This window comes from Chiloscyllium punctatum, chromosome 30 (genome assembly GCF_047496795.1).
Source record: "Chiloscyllium punctatum isolate Juve2018m chromosome 30, sChiPun1.3, whole genome shotgun sequence".
NCBI lineage: Eukaryota > Metazoa > Chordata > Chondrichthyes > Orectolobiformes > Hemiscylliidae > Chiloscyllium > Chiloscyllium punctatum.
Genome location: NC_092768.1, coordinates 42,594,140 through 42,614,745, shown reverse-complemented (window position 1 = coordinate 42,614,745; position 20,606 = coordinate 42,594,140). Strand labels below are relative to the sequence as shown.

At 49.9% G+C, this 20,606-nt stretch overlaps 1 protein-coding gene across 1 annotated transcript; it reads left to right on the top strand.

The window, feature by feature from the left end:
- Nucleotides 1–3,674: 3,674 nt before the first annotated feature.
- On the top strand, nucleotides 3,675–19,434 carry LOC140455034 (hereditary hemochromatosis protein homolog). The gene is made up of 6 exons (XM_072549707.1): nucleotides 3,675–3,879; nucleotides 10,594–10,842; nucleotides 14,498–14,767; nucleotides 15,605–15,880; nucleotides 19,081–19,208; nucleotides 19,317–19,434. Exons 1-5 carry the CDS (start codon nucleotides 3,801–3,803, stop codon nucleotides 19,164–19,166), a joined length of 960 nt encoding a protein of 319 aa, XP_072405808.1. The 5' UTR covers nucleotides 3,675–3,800; the 3' UTR covers nucleotides 19,167–19,208; nucleotides 19,317–19,434.
- The last annotated feature ends 1,172 nt before the right edge of the window (nucleotides 19,435–20,606 follow it).

Sequence of the window (20,606 nt, the reverse complement as noted above, 5' to 3'; positions counted from 1 at the left end):
AGGACTGATCTTGTTCATAACCAGGAAGGAGGCAGGAGATACTCAGGTGGACAGGGCGTCACTGTGGGACTCTCATATTCTAGATTCCAGTTTAGCGTCTGGTGTAGATCCATGTACTGTTGTTCAGAGTGACTCTCCTAGTGTAGTTCCCTGTGTAAATGCTCGTACCTCTCCTGGTGCAGTTCCCTGTGTAAATGCTCGTACCTCTCCTGGTGTAGTTCCCTGTGTAACTGCTCGTGTCTCTCCTGGTGTCGTTCCCTGTGTAACTGCTCGTGTCTCTCCTGTTGTCATTCCCTGTGTAACTGCTCGTGTCTCTCCTGGTGTCGTTCCCTGTGTAACTGCTTGTGTCTCTCCTGGTGTCGTTCCCTGTGTAACTGCTCGTGTCTCTCCTGGTGTCGTTCCCTGTGTAACTGCTTGTGTCTCTCCTGGTGTCGTTCCCTGTGTAACTGCTCGTGTCTCTCCTGGTGCCATTCCCTGTCTAATTGCTCTTGTCTCGCCAGGTGCTATGCCCTGTGTAACTGCTCGTGTCTCTCCTGGTGTAGTTCCCTGTGTAACTGCTCGTGTCTCTCCTGGTGTAGTTCCCTGTGCAACTGCTCGTGTCGCTCCTGGTGTATATCCCTGTGTAACTGCTCGTGTCGCTCCTGGTGTAGTTCCCTGTGTAACTGCTCGTGTCTCTCCTGGTGTAGTTCCCTGTGTAACTGCTCGTGTCTCTCCTGGTGTAGTTCCCTGTGTAACTGCTCGTGTCTCTCCTGGTGTAGTTCACTGTGTAACTGCTCGTGTCTCTCCTGGTGTCGTTCCCTGTGTAACTGCTTGTGTCTCAGCTGGTGCTGTTCCCTGTGTAACTGCTCGTGTCTCTCCTGGTGTAGTTCCCTGTGTAACTGCTCGTGTCTCTCCTCGTGTAGTTCCCTGTGTAACTGCTCGTGTCTCAGCTGGTGCTGTTCCCTGTGTAACTGCTCGTGTCTCTCCTGGTGTAGTTCCCTGTGTAACTGCTCGTGTCTCTCCTGGTGTAGTTCCCTGTGTAACTGCTCGTGTCTCTCCTGGTGCCGTTCCCTGTGTAACTGCTCGTGTCTCCCCTGGTGTAGTTCCCTGTGTAACTGCTCATGTCTCTCCTGGTGTCGTTCCCTGTGTAACTGCTCGTGTCTCTCCTGGTGTAGTTCCCTGTGTAACTGCTCGTGTCTGTCCTGATGTGGTTCCGTGTGTAACTGCTCGTGTCTCTCCTGGGGTAATACCCTGTGTAACTACTTGTAACTGCTGGTGTGTGTGCTGGCGCAGTTCCCTGTGTAACTGCTGGTGTGTGTGCTGGTGCAGTGCCCTGTGTAACCGCTGGTGTGTGTGCTGGTGCATGCCCTGTGTAACTGCTGGTGTGTGTGCTGGTGCAGTTCCCTGTGTAACTGCTGGTGTGTGTGCTGGTGCAGTTCCCTGTGTAACTGCTGGTGTGTGTGCTGGTGCAGTGCCCTGTGTAACCGCTGGTGTGTGTGCTGGTGCAGTTCCCTGTGTAACTGCTGGTGTGTGTACTGGTGCAGTGCCCTGTGTAACTGCTGGTGTGTGTGCTGGTGCAGTTCCCTGTGTAACCGCTGGTGTGTGTGCTGGTGCAGTTCCCTGTGTAACTGCTGCTGTGTGTGCTGGTGCAGTTCCCTATGTAACTGCTGGTGTGTGTGCTGGTGCAGTTCCCTGTGTAACTGCTGGTGTGTTAGCTGGTGCATGCCCCGTGTAACTGCTGTTGTGTGTGCTGGTGCAGTTCCCTGTGTAACTGCTGGTGTGTGTGCTGGTGCAGTTCCTCTGTTACTCGTGGTGTGTATACTGATGTAGTTCCCTGTGTAACTGCTGGTGTGTGTGCTGGTGCAGTTCCCTATGTAACTGCTGGTGTGTGTGCTGGTGCAGTTCCCTGTGTAACTGCTGGTGTGTTAGCTGGTGCAGTGCCCTGTGTAACTGCTGGTGTGTGCTGGTGCAGTTCCCTGTGTAACTGCTGGTGTGTGTGCTGGTGCAGTTCCCTGTGTAACTGCTGGTGTGTGTGCTGGTGCAGTTCCTCTGTTACTCCTGGTGTGTATACTGATGTAGTTCCCTGTGTAACCGCTGGTATGTGTGCTGTTATTGTTCCCAGTATAACTGCTGTTTTGTGTGCTGGTGCAGTTACCTGTGTAACTGCTGGTGTGTTTGCTGGTGCAGTTCCCTGTGTAACTGCTGGTGCGTGTGCTGGTGCAGTTTCCTGTGTAACGTATGGTGTGTGTGCTGGTGCAGTTCCCTGTGTAACCGTTGGTGTGTGTGCTGGTGCAGTTGCCTTTGCAACTGCTGGTGTGTGCGCTGGTGCAGTTCCCTGTGTAACTGCTGGTGCAGTTCCCTGTGTAACTGCTGGTGTGTATGCTGGTGCAATTCCTCTGTTGCTGCTAGTGTGTATACTAGTGCAGTTCCCTGTGTAACTGGTGGTATGTTTGCTGGTGCAGTTGCCTTTGTGACTGCTGGTGTGTGTGCTGGTGCAGTTCCCTGAGGAACTGCTGGTGTGTGTGCTGGTGCAGTTCCCTGTATAACTGCTAGTTTGTAGTGGTGCAATTCCCTGTGTAACTGCTGGTGTGTGTGCTGGTGCAGTTCCCTGTATAACTGGTGGTATGTTTGCTGGTGCAGTTCCTTGTGTAGCTGCTGGTGTGTGCGTTGGTGCAGTTCCCTGTGTAACTGCTGATGTGTGTGCTGGTACATGTCCTTGTGTAAATGCTTGTGTGTGTTCTGCTGCAGTTCTCTGTGTAACTGCTGGTGTGTGTGCTGGTGCAGTTCCCTGTGTGACTGCTGGTGTGTGTGCTGGTGCAGTTCCTTGTGGAATTGTTGGTGTGTGTGCTGGTGCAGTTCCCTGTGTAACTGCTGGTGTGTGTGCTGGTGCAGTTCCCTGTGGAATTGTTGGTGTGTGTGCTTGTGCAGTTCCCTGTGTAACTGGCGGTGTGTTTGCTGGTGCAGTTCCTTGTGTAACTGCTGGTGTGTGTGCTGGTGCCGTTCCCTGTGTAACTGCTGGTGTGTGTGCTGGTGCAATTCCTCTGTTGCTGCTCGTGTGTATACTCGTGCAGTTCCCTCTGTAACTGGCGGTGTGTTTGCTGGTGCAGTACCTTGTGTAGCTGCTGGTGTGTGCATTGGTGCAGTTCCCTGTGTAACTGCGGGTGTGTGTGCTGGTGCACTTCCTTGTGTAAATGCTGGTGTGTGTCCAGCTACAGTTCTCTGTAACTGCTGGTGTGTGTGCTGGCGCAGTTCCCTGATTAACTGATGGTGTGTCTGCTGGTGGAGTTCCCTGTCGAACTGCTAGTGTGTGTGCTCGTGCAGTTCCCTATGTAGCTCTTGGTGTGTGTGCTGGTGCAATTCCCTGTGTAACTACTAGTTTGTGTGCTGATGCGGTTTCTTGTGTATCTGCTGGTGTGTGTGCGTGTGCAGTTCCCGGTGTAACTGCTGGTGTGTGTGGTGGTGCAATTCCCTGTGTAACTGCTGGTGTGTGTGCTGGTGCAGTTCCCGGTGTAACTGCTGGTGTGTGTGCTGGTGCAGTTCTCTGGGTAATCCCTTGTGGTGCTGTTCTCAGTGTAGCTCTCGCTGTCGTTTTCAGTCAAGCTGCTCCAGCCCGTCCTGGTATCACTCTCAGTGTAGCTCTCTGTCTTACTCCAGAGAGTCCTGTTCCGGGTGGAGCTGCTGGTATTGTTTTCTGTTCCAGCTCCTCGTGTGTCACCTGGTGGAGCTGCTGGTGTAGTTTCTGGTCCAGCTGCGAGTGTTTCTCTTGTTGGAGCTGCTGGTGATTGTCCCAGTGCGTGGTACTGCTGTTGACAGTGTCGAGAATGAAGAGCTGGACCACAAGCAGAATATTTCTACGTTTGACTGTGCTGTCTCTCTGTGCTGCAGCTGGAGTACGTGCTGGTAAGGATGGCTATTCCTGGGGAGGGAATCAATGTGCCAGTGCTGAGAGGGGGCACTCACCCACAGGGACAGGGAGGGATCTGTGCCATTGTCTGAAACTGGGTGATGAGCTGCAGACTGACTCCCATTTCATGTGTTCATCGTAAGAGTACAGGAAAGATACAGGCAACCACGCCAGACAGAAGGTAGAGCGCCTGAAGGTTCAAAAACAAAAATCCAAACAAGACACCACAACAGAGTCAGATTGTCAGCACTGAGGGAGTGCCTCACTGTCAGAGGATCAGTACTGAGGGAGTGCCGCACTGTCAGAGGGTCAGTACTGAGGAAGTGCTGCACTGTCAGAGGGTCAGTACTGAGGGAGTGCCGCACTGTCAGAAGGTCAGTACTGAGGGAGTGCCGCACTGTCAGAGGGTCAGTACTGAGGGAGTGCCGCACTGTCAGTGGGTCAGTACTGAGGGAGTGTTGCACTGTCAGAAGGTCAGTACTGAAGGAGTGCCGCGCTGTCAGAGGGTCAGTGCTGAGGGAATGCCGCACTGTCAGAGGGTCAGTACTGAGGGAGTGTTGCCTGTAAGAGGGTAAGTACTGAGGGAGTGCTGCACAGTCAGAGGGTCAGTACTGAGGGTGTGCTGCACTGTTGGAGGGTCAGTACTGAGGGAGTGCCACACTGTCAGAGGGTCAGTACTGAGGGAGTGCCACACTGTCAGAGGGTCAGTACTGAGGGAATGTTGCACTGTCAGAGGATCTGTACTGAGGGAGTGCCGCACTGTCAGAGGGTCAGTACTGAGGGAGTGCCACACTGTCAGAGGGTCAGTACTGATGGATTGCCATACTGTCTGAGGATAGGTACTGAGGGAGTGCCGCACTGATAGAGGGTCAGGACTGAGGGAGTACAGCAACGTCAGAGGGTCAGTACTAAGTGAATGCCGCACTGTCAGAGGGTCAGTACTGAGGGAGTGCCACACTGTCAGAGGTTGAATACTGAGTGAGTGTCGCATTATTGGAGGGTCAGTACTGAGGGAGTGCCACACTGTCACAAGGTCAGTACTAAGGGAGTGTTGCTCTGTCGGACGGTCAGCACTGAGGGAGTGCCGCACTGTCAGATTGTCAGTACTGAGGGAGTGCTGCACTGTCAGAGGGTCAGTACTGAGGGAGTGCCGCACTGTCAGAGGGTCAGTACTGAGAGAGTGTTGCATTGTAAGACGGTCAGCACTGAGGGAGTGCCGCACTGTCAGAGGGTCAGTACTGAGGGAGTGATGCATTGTAAGATGGTCAGCACTGAGGGAGTACAGCATTGTCAGAGGGCCAGTCATGAGGGAATGCCGCACTGTCACAAGGCCAGTACTGAGGGAGTGCAGCACTGTCAGAGGGTCAGTACTGAGGGAATATTGCACTGTCAGACGGTCTGTACTGAGGGAGTGCTGCACTGTTAGAGGGTCAGTACAGAGGGAGTGCCGCACTGATAGAGGGTCAGTACTGAGGGAGTGCTGCAACATCAGCGGGTCAGTACTGAGGGAGTGCCGCACTGTCAGAGGGTCAGTACTGAGGGAGCGCCACGCTGTCAGAGGGTCAGTACTGAAGGAGTTCCACACTGTCAGAGGGTCAGTACTGAGAGAGTGCCACGCTGTCAGAGGGTCAGTACTGAGGGAGCGCCACACTGTCAGAGGGTCTGTACTGAAGGAGTGCCGCACTGTCAGAGGGTCAGTACTGACGGAGTGCCGTACTGTCAGAGGGTCAGTACTGAGGGAGTGCTGCACTGTCAGAGGGTCAGTACTGAGCGAGTTCTGCACTGTCAGAGGGTCAGTACTGAGGGTGTACCACACTGTCAGAGGGTCAGTACTGAGGGAGTGCCGAACAGTCAGAGGGTCAGTACTGAGGGAGTGCTGCACAGTCAGAGGGTCAGTACTGTGGGAATGCCATACTGTCACAAGGTCAGTACTGAGTGAGTGCTGCACTGCCAGAGGATCAGTACTGAGGGAATGTTGCTCTGTCAGAGGATCTGTACTGAGGGAGTGCCGCACTTTCAGAGGGTCAGTACTGAGGGTGTACTGCACTATTGGAGGGTCAGTACTGAGGGAGTGCTGCACTGTCAGAGGGTCAGTACTGATGGAGTGCCATACTGTCTGAGGGTAAGTACTGAGGGAGTGCCACACTGATAGAGGGTCAGTACTGAGGGAGTGCCGCACTGTCAGGGGGTCAGTACTGAGGGAGTGCTGCACTGTCAGAGGGTCAGTACTGATGGAGTGCCATACTGTCTGAGGGTAAGTACTGAGGGAGTGCCACACTGATAGAGGGTCAGTACTGAGGGAGTGCAGCAACGTCAGAGGGTCAGTCCTGAGGGAGTGCCACAACGTCTGACGATCAGTACTGAGGGAGTGCTGCACTTCAGAGGGTCAGTACTGAGAGAGTGCCGCACTGTCAGAGGGTCAGTACTGAGAGAGTGCTGCAGAGGGTCAGTGCTGAGGGAGTGCCGCAATGTGAGAAGGTCAGGACTGAGTGACTGCCGCACTGTCAGCGGGTCAATACTGAGAGAGGCTGCACTGTCAGAGGGTCAGTACTGAGGGAGTGCTGCAGACGGTCAGTATTGAGGGAGTGCTGCACTGTCAGAGTCATTACTGAGGGGGTGCTGCATAGTCACACTGTCAGTACTGAGGGAGTGCGACACTGTCAGAGCATCAGTACTGAGGGAGTGCTGCACTATCAAAGGGTCAGTACTGAGGGAGTGCTGCACTGTCAGAGAGTCAGTACTGAGGGATTGCCACTCTGTCAGACGGTCAGTACTGAGGGAGTGCTGCACTGTCAGTCATTACTGAGGGAATGCTGCACAGTCAATCGGTCAGTACTGAGGGAGTACCGCACTGTCACAGGGTCAGTGCTGAGCGAATGCCGCACTGTCAGAGGGTCAGTACTGAGGGAGTGCTGCACTGTCAGAAGGTCAGTACAGAGCGCATGCCCCACTGTCACAGGTCAGTACTGAGGGAGTGCCGCACTGTCAGAGGGTCAGTACTGAGGGAGTGCCGCACTGTCGGAGGGTCAGTACCGAGGGAGTGTTGCACTGTCAGGGGGTCAGTACTGAGGGAGTGTCGCACTGTCAGGGGGTCAGTACCGAGGGATTGCCGCACTGTCAGAGGGTCAGTACTGAGGGAGTGCTGCACTGTCAGAGTGTCAGTAATGAAGGAGTGCCGCACTGTCAGAGGGTCAGTACTGAGGGAGTGCTGCACTGTCAGAGGGTCAGTACAGAGCGAGTGCCACAGAGTCACAGGGTCAGTACTGAAGGAGTGACCCACTGTCAGAATGTCAGTACTGAGGGAGTGCTGCACTGTCAGAGATCAGCACTGAGAGAGTGTCGCACTGTCAGAGGGTCAGTACTGAGGGAGTGCCGCACTGTCAGAGATCAGCACTGAGAGAGTGTCGCACTGTCAGAGGGTCAGTACTGAGGGAGTGCCGCACTGTCAGAGATCAGCACTGAGAGAGTGTCGCACTGTCAGAGGGTCAGTACTGAGGGAGTGCCACAATGTCAGAGGGTCAGTACTGAGGGAGTGCCACACTGTCAGAAGGTCAGTACTGAGGGAGTGCCACAATGTCAGAGGGTCAGTACTGAGGGAGTGCTGCACAGACAGAGGGTCAGTACTGAGGGAGTGCTGCACAGACAGAGGGTCAGTACAGGGGTAGTGCCGAACTGTCAGAGGGTCAGTATTGAGGGAGTGCTGCATTGTCAGAGGGTCAGCGCTGAGAGAGTGTCGCACTGTCAGAGGGTCAGTACTGAGGGAGAGCTGCACTGTCAGAGGGTCAGTGCTAAGGGAGTGCCACACTGTCATAGGGTCAGTATTGAGGGAGTGCTGCACTGTCAGTGGGTCAGCACTGATGGAGTGCTGCACTGTCGGAGGTTCAGTACTGAGGTAGTGATGCATGGTCAGAGGGGCAGTACTCAGAGAGTGCCGCACAGTCGGAGGGTCAGTACTGAGGGAGTGCCGCACTGTCAAAGGGTCAGTACTGAGGGAGTGCCGCACTGTCAGAGGGTCAGCACTGATGCAGTGCTGCACTGTCAGAGGGTCAGTACTGAGAGAGTGCTGCACTGTCAGAGGGTCAGTACTGAGGGAGTGCCGCACTGTCAGAAGGTCAGTACTGTGGGAGTGCTGCACTGTCAGATGGACAGTACTGAGAGAGTGCCTCACTGTCAGAGGGTCAGTACTGGGAGAATGCTGCACTGTCAGAAGGTCATTACTGAGGGAGTGCCGCACTGTTAGAGGGTCAGTACTGAGGGAGTGCCGCACTGTCAGAAGGTCAGTACTGGGAGAGTGCTGCACTGTCAGAGGGTCATTACTGAGGGAGTGCCGCACTGTCAGATGGACAGTACTGAGAGAGTGCCTCACTGTCAGAGGGTCAGTACTGGGAGAGTGCTGCACTGTCAGAGGGTCATTACTGAGGGAGTGCCACACTGTCAGAGGGTCAGTACTGAGGGAGTGCCGCACTGTCAGAGGGTCAGTACTGAGGGAGTGCCGCACTGTCAGAAGGTCAGTCTTTGCGGAAGCGCCCTCCTGTCAGAGAGCCAGTACTGCAGTATGAATACCTGTCTGAGGAATGAACAATTGTGTAAGGGTGCAGGAGTGAGATTAACAGGATTAAGGGGAATGAAGTGTGACATGTTAAGACTGGAGGAGTTTGGAATGAATTGCTGAAGACTGAAGGCACTGGATGGTGGTCAGCTGTGGGTAATGTAAATGTGTGAACAGCTTCCATTGAACAGGATACATTCCATACTGGGCACATATTGGGAGAGGTGATTTGGACAGGTGCTGGCTTTAACAGGACATTGACTATTGAGGGAGGGCACTACTCTTCCTGTATCTCCACCTTCAGCGTTACCCTCAGCTATGACTGGAAACTGCTGTCATTGACCCAGGCCCCTCTTCAAGCCGATGCTGGTATTGTGGAGAATGATGTCATGACCAATGGGGAAGTGAGAGTGGTGTCCTTATGGCTACCTCAGCAGAGTTTGATATATTTCAGGACACTGTAGTATTTTTGTCTCTTACTACATCTCCTGTTTCTCCTGAAGTCATGTAGCCTCCTGCTTCCTGTTTGACTGGGTATGCATTGGACTCCGTTAATTACTGGGCAATTCTGGGCTGGCTCTGAATGACAGACTTGCTGGAGAAATGAGGGACTCCTTCTGCTTAATCTCATCCCTCGCCTGAGGCCTGATGACCCTTGGGTTAAATCACTGCCAATTGCCTGTCTAATGAGAGAGTATCCCTCTGTGATTTTACTGTGCCTTGTTGCTTTTCCTTATGATTGGCCTGTTTTCTATCTCACTGCTGACTTGGGAGTTTGGTGCATGGAATTTGTTTACCTTTCCCCAATGTTACATCAGTGAAGACACTTCACATTCCCGAGAAAGCAGTTTGGAATGTCCGGAAGTTTTGGGAAAGAAGCATAATATAGTTTGGAAATGCTGACATCTCAGTCATAAAAGCTCACAGGTTTAAACTCCCATGATTCGCACATCTGGATTCCACAGGCCTTGGGTCAAATGCTCAGGCCTCGCTACCAGGTCAAAGGCCTCTAACTCAGGCCTCTCCCACGCACCATTAAGCTGCCCTTCAAGTTTCACCCAAGGCCGGCTGCTTCAATATGCTTTCACCCCAAGGCCCTAATCTCCAGCCTGTTCTTTGGAGGGGTGACAGAATCTTGAGAGCCTCTAACCTGTTTGCTTGAGGATGATGTGTGTGTGTGTGTTTGTGTGTCTGTGTGCGCGCGCGCATGTGTGTGTGTCTGTGTGTGTGCGCGTGTGTGTCTGTGTCTGTGTCTATGTCTATGTGTGTGTTGGGGGGAGCTGGTGACAGGGTGGGGTGGGGGGGATGTTGCAGTGTCCACTCCAAATTCTGTCTTCCTTCCCCAACCCAGCCCCAGGCATTTCTGCAGACACCCGGGGGCCCTCAAGTTTAATTTCAACCAATGACCAGACAGGTCCCTCTTCCAACATCCTGAATGTCTTTGGGGGGGCAGGTATTTGGAACTGAGACCCCCAAACTGCAGCCCCCAGCCACCCTTCATTCTCCTGTTTCGGCTGGAGTGAAGATTGTAAGCATTTGGTGAGACCGTGACTGGAATACAGTCAGCTCCTTTAGTCTCCCTGTCTAAGGCACATACATAGGCCTCGTTACAAGGATGATCCCAGAGGGCTGTCCTATGGTCAACTGAGTCAATTGGGACCATATTCCCTGTGGTTCTGAAGAATTAGAGGTACTGTCAAGATTCTGAAATAACTTGACAAGGTAATACTGAGAGCGTGCCTCCTCATGCCTGGGGAGTGTAAAACAACACAGACAAGGCTAAGGGGGTTGATCGTTTCAGACTGAGATGGGGAGAGACATCCTCATTCAGAGAGGGTAGTGAAGTTTTGCAATTCGCGAGCACAGAGAGGTGTGAATGTTCCAGTCTCTTTGAGGCATGGGACAGACAGAGTTTTGAGCTGTCAAGGAATCAAAGGCTCTGGGAGTGGGGGATAATATGGGGATGGGGTGACAGATCAGCCATGGCCACATTGCACAAGGGGACAGCCTCGATGGGCAGGATGGCCCTCTCCGGCTCCTGTTACATGAGCGTTGGTTTCTCCTGAAGGGTGAAAGGCAGATGGGGTGGTGAGGCCGGTCGTGAGGTGTGCACCGGAGCTCGCTCGCTCATTCACCATCCTTGTCTGTGACCTTTCCTCAGACTCCCACACCTTGCAGTATCGCTTCCTCTGTAACTACCAACTCCCGGAGCTGCCGGATCTCTCGGTGGTCGGCATGCTGGATGACCTTCAGACCGAGTACTATGACAGCTCCCTCAAGCGGACCGAATCCAGGCAGCAGTGGATGACCGCCGGGGTCCCGGAAGTGTACTGGCTGGAGCAGACCAAGGTGGCTGATACAATTCAAACGCACATCTTCAGGAAAATCGCTCCGTTTGTCACCATGTTCGGTGCGTCACGTTGGACCTACTCTCTGCTCAAACAGAACGCGGTTGGCACGAATAGATCAAGGGTTCATTGCTGAGGAGGGGGCAGTGAAAGAGGGATCTGCACCTTTTCGGTTACAGATTTGAAAAAGGAAATAAGACGACGCCAACTTGTATTTGTGTAACACCTTTAATTTGATTTGATTGGATTTATTGTTGTCACATGTACAGCGAAAAGTTTTGTTTTGCGTGCAGTACATGCAGACCATACCTTATAAAACTGCGTAAAGGTCATAGAGGACAGCCAAGAAATAGTGTTAAGTCTGCAGAGGAGGTGCACAAGGTCCTCATTAAATTCCAAAGTCTAATAACTGTCTTTAATGTATTGGAATGTCCCAAGGTGCTGATAGAATCCCGACAGGCCATTCAGCCCATCAAGTCTGCACTGATCCTTCGAAGAGCATCTCACCCAGAGCTCCCCCCCCCACCCCCCCCCCCCACCATATTCCCATAACCCCACATTTCCTGTGGCTAACCCCACCTCGCCTGCACATCCCTGGACACTCTGGGCAATTTCGCCTGGCCTATCCGCTTCACCGGCACATCTTTGGACTGTGGGAGGGAACCCACACACATACACGGTTTGGGGCAGGGGTGTGATCATGCAAACACCACAGAGGCAGTCACCCCCACGGCTGGAATTGAACCCAGGCCCCTGCTGCTGTCAGTGCTACCCACGGTGCCACCGTGTTTCACAGGAAAAGGGGGGCAGCAAACTAAACCTGACAACGAGTCGCCACGCCTTCGTCAAAGCATCGTTTGGAAGAGGCATCTTAAAGGCAGGAAAGTGAGGTGGAGAGGCAGGGCAGGAGAGGGAAGGGGCTCCAGAGTTTGGGTCCATGTGCCATTGAAGGCACTGCCACCACTTATGGAGCCGTCATGATCAGACACACGTGAAAGGGAGCCAGAGTTTAAAAGTGAGGGGTCAGCTATTTTGACAGATATGAGGGAAAAATGTTTCTCTTGGAGGGTTGTGTGTCTTTGGAATTCCCTTCCTCGAAATCGCCCGGTTGGAAATGTGGGTGTTGAGCAATATAGCGACAGATAAAGAAAAGGTGTGAAAACATTGATAGCACTCCAGGTACAAAAGCCATCTGGCCCAGATAGGATTCCTCCCAGATTGCTGAGGGAGGAAAGGGAACAAAGTGTTGAGCCGTTGACAGAAATTTTCCAGGGTTAGACCCAAGGATTGCAAATCTGACACTGTCTCTTATAAAAGGGTGAAGGAAAGGGCAGCATGGTAGCTCAGTGGTTAGCACTGCTGCCTCACAGCACCAGGGACCCAGGTTCGATTCCAGCCTCAGGCAACTGTGTGGAGTTTGCACATTCTCCCTGTGTCTGTGTGGGTTTGCTCTAGTTTCCTCCCACAGTCCAAAGATGTGCTGGTCAGGTGAATTGGCCATGCTAAATTGCCCGTAGTGTTAGGTGCTTTAGTCAGAGGGAAATGAGTCTGGGTGGGTTACTCTCCAGAGGGTCGGTGTGGACTGGTTGGGCCGAAGGGCCTGTTTCCACACTGTAGGGAATCTAATCTAATAACCCAGTAAACAATAGGACTGTTAGCTTCACATCGATAGTGCAGAAACCATTACATGGGGTATGATAAGAAAAAAATTAGTTAATACATGGTGTGGTCAAGGGAAGGTCGTGTGTGACAAATTAATTGAGTTCTGTGATGGAGATGATACACGCAATGAATGGTGTCATGGATGGTGTACGTTTGGACTTTGAGAAAACATCAGATATGCCACTTGGTAGGTTGCTTAGCAACTTAGAAATGTTTGGGATTGATATGTCCCTGGCCACATGGCTAAAAGATAGGGAATGAAGGTTAGGCATAAATGGGCATTTTGCAGTCTAGAGGTGAGTTGAAAATAGTGCCCTTGAGAGAATGCAAAAGGAGATTTGCCAGAATGAGAACAGGATTGAAGGATTTTAGGTAAGATGAGAGAGATTGAGCCGATTCACCTTGGAGCTGAGGAGATTAAAAGGTGACCTTATTGAGGTGTTCAAAATTATGAATGTTTTGAACGGGGAAAGAAGGATATTTTGTTTCCACAAGTTGATATGTCAGTAACTAGGGGTTACAAGATTATCAGCAAGAGAGCTAGGAGTGAGATGAGGAAAAACATCTTTACTCAGAGAGTTGTTAGGATTTGGAATGCACTGCCTGGGAGAGTGGGAGAAGTGGATTCCTTTTCAAAAGGGAGCTGGATATATATATATATATAATTTGTAGAAGCGTAGAATCCCGACAGTGTGGAAGCAGGCCATTCGGCCCTTCGACCCTCCAAAAAGCAAGCAGCCCAGAACCCACAACCCTTGGCATTTCCCATGGCCAATCCACCTCACCTGCACATCTTTGTGCTGTTGGAAGAAACCAGAGCACCTGGAGGAAACTCACCCAGATGTGGGGAGAAAGTGGGAGAGTTGCCCAAGGGTGGAATCAAACCCGGATCCCTCGCACACGAGGCTGCAGTGCGAACTAGAATTTCGAGGGCTATGGAGATAGGGCTGGAGAATGGGACCACTGGGTAGCTTTTTCACTGGGTCGAATGGCCTTCCTCTGTGCATGGTAATATTTGATGACAGTAGAAGTCAATGGATGCAGAATCGTTCAATATTTTTTAAGGCAAAGGTTTGTAGATTCTTGAATGCTAAGGGGATCGGGGGACGTGCAGGAATATAGAGATGAGGTTGAAATCATGATCTTATTGAGTGGTGGAGCAGGCCTGAAGAGGTCCATGTAACCTACTGCTGTTCCATACTCTCATGTTTGGAATAACTGAGGGTTGATATCTCTAACATGGGATTACAGAGAGAGATCAAGGCAATTTGAAGACATTATAGAGATTTGAAAATCAAGCTTGACCAGGAGTAAGTGTGTCTCAGCAAGGATTCAGGTGGTAATGAGAGACAGGACTTCCTGCACAGAGGGCATAGGCAACATCTCTCCAAAATGCTTGCCTCATTCCAGACAGTCCTTAAAACTCAACCCTTTCATCAACCCAATCTAATGTCTTTAAAAAGTGCTAACTTTTGTTTTATAATGGCCCTGCACAGCTCCTATGTCATATGAAAGGTGTTCAGCACCTCAATGGAATCCCTACAGTATGGAAACAGGCCCTTCAGCCCAACAAGTCCACACCGGCCCTCTGAAGAGTAACTCACCCAGACCCACTCCCCTACATTTCCCCTGACTATTGTACCTAACCTACACATCCCTGAACTCTATGGGCAATTTAGCATGGCTGAATCACCTAACCTGCACATCTTTGGATTGTGGGAGGAAACCAAAGCAAATCCACACATACACAGGGAGAATGTGCAAACTCCACTCAGACAGTTCCCCCAAGGCTGGAATCAAACCCAGGTCCTTGGCACTGTGCGGCAGCAGTGCTAACCACTGAGCCAATGTGCCGCCCGAGATCAAGTAGGACGTGACTCAGCATTTGGTGAGATACCAGAGAAATAGTGCATCCACAGCCTCTTATCCCAATACAGCCTCTGTATTGTTCATTACTGCTTACCGTACACTGTATAGGTCTGGGGAGCCACCCAATGCAGATGTGAATGGAGAGTTCTGTAATTAATGTCTAGTTGATCTTGTTGATCTTCCCAGGTATCAGATACATCCAGGGTGTCCTGGGATGCACACTGGAAAATGACCAAAGCACCAAGATATTCATAAAGATAAACATCAATGGGTTTGGAGATATTGAATGTGACATGGTCACAGTGCATTGCTGGGGGACGGGTGTACTTACTTTTCTGACTGCAGAGTTTGAAGACATCATCAAAGATCTCACTTTTATCAAGTTGCTGAACACCAGTTGTGTTGAAGGACTCTACACCACATTTCGAGCTGGTAAAACAGCCCTGCAAAGAAAAGGCAAGTGGACCAGTACGACTAGATGCTGAGACTGACCAAAGCCGGGTGCTGAGTGTAATCTGCACCAGGATTCCAATTACGATCCAAATCCAATTTCCGAGTGTGATTCAGATCAGGATTATGATTATGATCCAAATCCGATTTCGGAGTGTGATCCAGATCAGGATTCCGATTGTGATCAAAATCTAACTTCCCAGTGTGATCCAGATCAGGATTCCGATTGTGATCAAAATCCGATTTCTGGGATTGTGACCCTGATCAGGATCCTGATTGTGAACCAAATCCGATTTCCCAGTGTGATCCAGATCAGGATTCGAATTGTGATCCTAATCTGATTTCCCAGTGTTTTCCAGATCATGATTCCAATTGTGATCCCAATCCAATTTCCCAGTGTGATCCAGATCAGGATTCCAATTGTGATCCAAATCCGATTTCCCAGTGTGATCCAGATCAGGATTCCAATTGTGATCCAAATCTGATTTCCCAGTGTGATCCAGATCAGGATTCTGATTTTGATCCAAATCCAAGTTCCAAGTGTGATCCAGATCAGGATTATGATTATGATCCAAATCCGACTTCCCAGTGTGATCCAGATTCTGATTATGATACAAATCCAGTTTCCCAGTGTGATCTGGTTTCTGACTGTGACTAAATCCAGTGTCCAATGTGATCCAGATCTGGATTCTGAGCGTGATCCGTCTGGACGCTGACTGCGAACCGAATCCGATTTCTAGGTGTGTAATCCAGATCGGGATTCTGAGCGTAATCTGTTCGGTGAATAATGCAATACATTCCGAGAAAGAGTGCGTTTCACTTTGGTTTCTGGTTCTTCCTCAGTTGCTCCCCAGGTGCTGGTTTTCAGTTTGAACTCCAGTGCAGAGATGTCCACACCTCTCCTGTGCCTCATCACTGCCTTCTATCCGCGTGCCATCGATGCCATGTGGCTGCACAATGGAGTGCCAGTAACCGATGACCTCACAGTGACGGTTCTGCCAAACCATGATGCCACGTACAGAATGGAGATCCTCATTGACATCAAGAACAATGACCCAAGTGGCTACTCTTGCCAGGTTCAACATCGCAGCTTGTCTGAGACACTGACAGTAATGTCTGGTAAGGTATCCCAAAAATGATGTTGTACCAAAAATGGCCATTTGAGTCATGTTGCCAGTGAAAAAAATGGACAAACTCCACCTGCTCCTTTCACTCTTATTCCTGCTTGTGCATTCATCCCTTAAAGAATTCCTTTTTGAAAGCCGTCTGCTTCCTCCACACATTCGTTCCTGAAAAACGACAGCACATTGTGGAAACAAAAACCTCCTCAGCTCTACTTGGCCCTCTTAACAAATCATTTTAAACCTGTCTCCTCTGGCCAGCAATTCTCCTGCCAATGGAGGGGAAAGGAATGTTTCTTTTTAAATTCCTGATAAGTTGTCGGCCAATGAAATAGAAGGAGAGCTGGGAAAAATGTAGGGATGGGCGAAAGTCTAACTGTCAAGGTTGACCAATGACAAGCTGGGAAGTCACTGAAACAACAAACACAGCCAGCACCATGGCTCAGTGGTTAGTAGGAACAGCACCAGGGACCCAGGTTCGATTCCAGCCTCGGACGATTGTGTGGAATTTGTACCTTCTCCCTGTGTCTGCATGGGCTTCCTCTGGGTGCTATAATATCCCCTCACAATCCAAAGATGTGCAGATTTCATGGATTAGCCTTGCTAAATTGCTCATGGTGTCAAGAGATGTGCGGGTTAGGTGGATTAGCCATGGGGAATGCAGGATTACAGAAATGGGAGGTGGGTCTGGGTGGGATGCCCTTCAAAGGGTTGGTGTGCACTCAATGGGCAGAATGGCTGTTTCACGCTATAGGGATTCTATGATTTGATTCGGATCCACCAACTGTGGCTGACTTCATGGCTCAAATGCTCCCTTACTGGTCTGCTGTGTTCAGGACTCTCAAAAAGTATGGCGAGTCAGTTTGATCGAGATGATGTCATTCAGGTCGTACGTTTAGGTTTTCAAAAGGAATTGGACAAAAGACCTGGTTCTGTGCTGCATGACTCTATAAGTAGATTCCTTCAACTTAAAAGTGCCTAAGGTTCGAAGAAATAGTGACATAGAATAAAGAATGTGATAACAAATGGGGTTGGCATAGACTCGTGTATTGTGGACACTTCCAGAAAAGTATAAAGATTTAAGATGTAAGTGGTGATGTCATCTGCTATGGAGATGTCATTTCCTGTTCTTTTCCTCAGTGAGTGGTAAATGGGGTCCAGGTCAATGTGTTTGTTGATAGAGTTCCGGCTGGAATGCCATGCTTCTGGGAATTCTCTTGCGTGTCTCTGTTTGGCTTGATCCAAGGATGGATGTTTTGTCCCAGTCAAGGTGGTGTTCTTCCTTATCTATATGTAAGGATACTAGTATCCACGCTCGCTAGTATCCTTACATACAGATGAGGAAGGATATCTCTTCGTCTGGGACAACACATCCACCCTAGGACAAGCCAAACAGGGACATGCATAAGAATTCCTAGGAGCATGGTATTCCAACCAGAACTCATCAGCAAACACATAGAGTTAGACCCCATTTACAACCCACTGAGGAAAAGAACAGGAAATGACATCACCACAGCAAATGACATCCCACAGGAAATGACATCCCACAGGAAATGACATCACCAACCTAAGGAAACCTAAACATATAAATAGAAAGTGGGTCACTAACACCAGTGCTTCACCAGAGGCTCACTGATGTTACCTAATAGGGTGAACAAAATGTCTGAAAATGAACCTTCCAGCTCAGCGAGCAAACTTACATCCAGAACCTCAATCTGAGCTACAAATCTTCTCCAAACTCACTAGGTGTAAAGGGGCGGCACGGTGGCACAGTGGTGGGGCGGCACAGTGGCACAGTGGCACAGTGGTTAGCACTGCTGCCTCACAGCGCCAGAGACCTGGGTTCAATTCCTGACTCAGGCAACTGACTGTGTGGAGTTTGCACATTCTCCCTGTGTCTGCGTGGGTTTCCTCCGGGTGCTCCGGTTTCCTCCCACAGTCCAAAGATGTGCAGTTTAGGTGAATTTGTCATGCTAAATTGCCCATAGTGTTTGGTAAAGGGGTAAATGTTGGGGAATGGGTGGGTTGCGCTTCGGCGGGTCGCTGTGGACTTGTTGGGCCGAAGGGCCTGTTTCCACACTGTAAGTAATCTAATCTAATTTGAGAAAGGGTACAGAGGAGGCTTGTCAGACATTGTCTCACCCTATGTAATGAAGAGAAATTGGGAATGTCAGGATGGTACGCTGTGAAACAGTGGGGTTCATCACAGGTTATAGTGTCGAAGTTGACTTAGAATCAAAGCAAAATATTGCAGATGCTGGAGACCTGAACTAAAAACAGACAATGCTCAAGAAAAACAACAAGTCTGACAGTACCTGCGGAGAGAAGACATAAAGTTAATGTTGCAGTCTGACTCTTGTTCAAAACCGCAAGCTGTTACAAAACAGTTTAGATTTTGATACTTTTAACGGAGGCAGAGGAGGGGTGAGAGGGCAGAGACCAAATGCCTAAGACATAAGGGTCATTAATAGTGAATAAAGAAAGGGATGTAAAATGGAGGCAAATTAAAGAGTGAAGGGGACAGAATGGGTCCTCTCTACTAACTGCAAAGAAAACAAGACACAAACTGAGGCGTTGGGGAGATTGGAGGATAGACATAACATGGTCAAGTACTGAAGTTGATGAATTGGTTATTGAGAACAGCGACCTTGGATACAGCCATCCTGACTCCCAACCCTTAATTCTGATGACCACCCATTGGCAAACCAAGGAGAGTGATTTTAATGGCATGGGGGAGTAACTCAGCCCAGCAAATCCTTTGCTTCTCAAAACCTGCTCTCCCCCCTCCTCACTACCTGAGCATGTAGTATTACGGTAAGATCCACCTAGCCTTTACCCAAAGGTTGCCAATAGACAGTGGAATGCCACTTCCCACAGATTGTGTGGAATTGCATTCCTTAAAGATGAATCCCACTGGGAACTGATGGGAAATCCAAGGCCGATAACTCTGGAACTTATTCAGGGGACTCTCGTGTCATGCAGACTTAGGGAAATTGCTGAGCCCATTGGAAGCTGTCCAGTTCACTGTCCCGCAAATCGGTACCAAAGGAAATGCAGCCAAGATGAAGAAACAGGGAGCTCTCATAATGCTGGCAAAATCAAACGCCCTGTGGTTTGGGCTGTGGAGGAAGGTGTGTCTGTTTGTATTTCACTGTCACTGTCCTCTAATGGTTTGTGTGTGTTGTATCTGGCACACAGGAGTCGGTCGTGTCAGTCAGAGGATTTGGCCTGGCCCAGCGTTGTGCCTATTCACCATGTTGGCAATGGCGGTAGGCGCGGTGTAGTGGACAAGTGCAGCGAGGAGTGTGGGAAAGGTGCGAGCTCAGGTGAGTAAAGACCTGCTTCCTGGTCTGACATCCCATTCAACATCTAAAAGCAAGTGATAATAAGTGACAATATTCTATTTCTAATCACCTCCTTCTTCTCTTTCCCAGAGAAGCATTAATTGCTGAGGCGTTGCTCGTCTCTCACCAGTTGCTCAGCGCTGAATCCATGACTTCGAGGCTATTTCATGAAAAGCTGAACTGTTTCAACGTCGCCTCTAACACGATAATCCACTGGACTTTGCTGATTTGCATTGCTTATTTCTTTCTAATAAATTTTGAAATGCTTGTTCAGTTTCACTCCGCGTCTCAGATCTCTACAATGGCCCATGATCTTTGAACCCTGACCCCTGTACAGCCTGCTGTCCTTTTCAGTCCTAAGTTTTCAGCCATATCATCTTGTGGATGGGCCTGTAATCTCCGGGACCAAAATCACTGCTGTCTGCAACTCAAATGAAAAGAACCCGACAGGGATGTTTTTTTTAAAAAGTGATTTTTTTTTTGTTATTTCTCCAACCCCGATTTCCTGATTAAAACTGATTGGAATCCCACACATTGGACTGTGAGCCAAATCAAGACGGAGTGGCACGGTGGCTCAGTGGTCAGCACTGCTGCCTCATAGCACCAGGTTCAATTCCACCCTTGGGTGACTGTCTGTGTGGAGTTTGCATGTGCTCCCTATGTCTGTGTACTTTCCCTCTTGGTGCTCCGGTTTCCTCCCATAGTCCAACCATGTGCAGTTTAGGTGAATTGGCCAAGCTAAATTGTCCATTGTGTTTGGGGATGTATAGGTTAGGTGCATTAGTGAGGAGTAACAGGTTCAGGTGGGATACTCTTCAAAGGGATAGTGTAGACTTGTTGGGCTGGAAGGCCTGTTTCCACACCATAGTAATTCTAATCCTTTAAAAAAAAAGGGGGTCCTGTAACAGAATGAAATGAATATTCCAAATTAACTCTGTGACTTTTATTACTGAGCTTTTAGTTTTCCATGTGTCTTTTGGAGGTCTATAGTCACGCCTTTCAGACTGGTATATTCCAGTCCATTTTACAATACTTTTGCAGGTGCTCACTGTTCTAACACAGGGGCTGGGGCAACCAAATTGTGCACAGCAAGCTCCCGCAAGAAGGAATTTGCTAGTGACTCAAAATATTCTGTTTCTTTCCAGGTTTTTGTTGTGTGGAATGAATTCGCCTTGTTATGGTCCAGGCCAGACCCCTTCAAAACATGTCAAGAAGATAGCCCAAGACCCTCACTTTTCTAGCTGTTTGTAGAGTGGATATTCCAGGAGAGATGCAGCTGGTCAAATCACTCAGCTTTCAATGAAACAGAATTTATTTGCAGACTACTGAATGAAGCAAGAGAAAGAAAACAGAATTTAGAATAACAGCTATTTCAGAACC

What these genes read in the sequence shown, in the direction of transcription:
- LOC140455034 (XM_072549707.1), top strand. Translation starts at nt 3,801, where the DNA reads ATGAAGAGCTGGACCACAAGCAGAATATTTCTACGTTTGACTGTGCTG. An exon ending in TGCAGCTGGAGTACGTGCTG is followed by an intron (nt 3,880 to 10,593) that starts GTAAGGATGGCT and finishes ACCTTTCCTCAG; the next exon opens with ACTCCCACACCTTGCAGTAT. An exon ending in AACAGCCCTGCAAAGAAAAG is followed by an intron (nt 14,768 to 15,604) that starts GCAAGTGGACCA and finishes GTTCTTCCTCAG; the next exon opens with TTGCTCCCCAGGTGCTGGTT.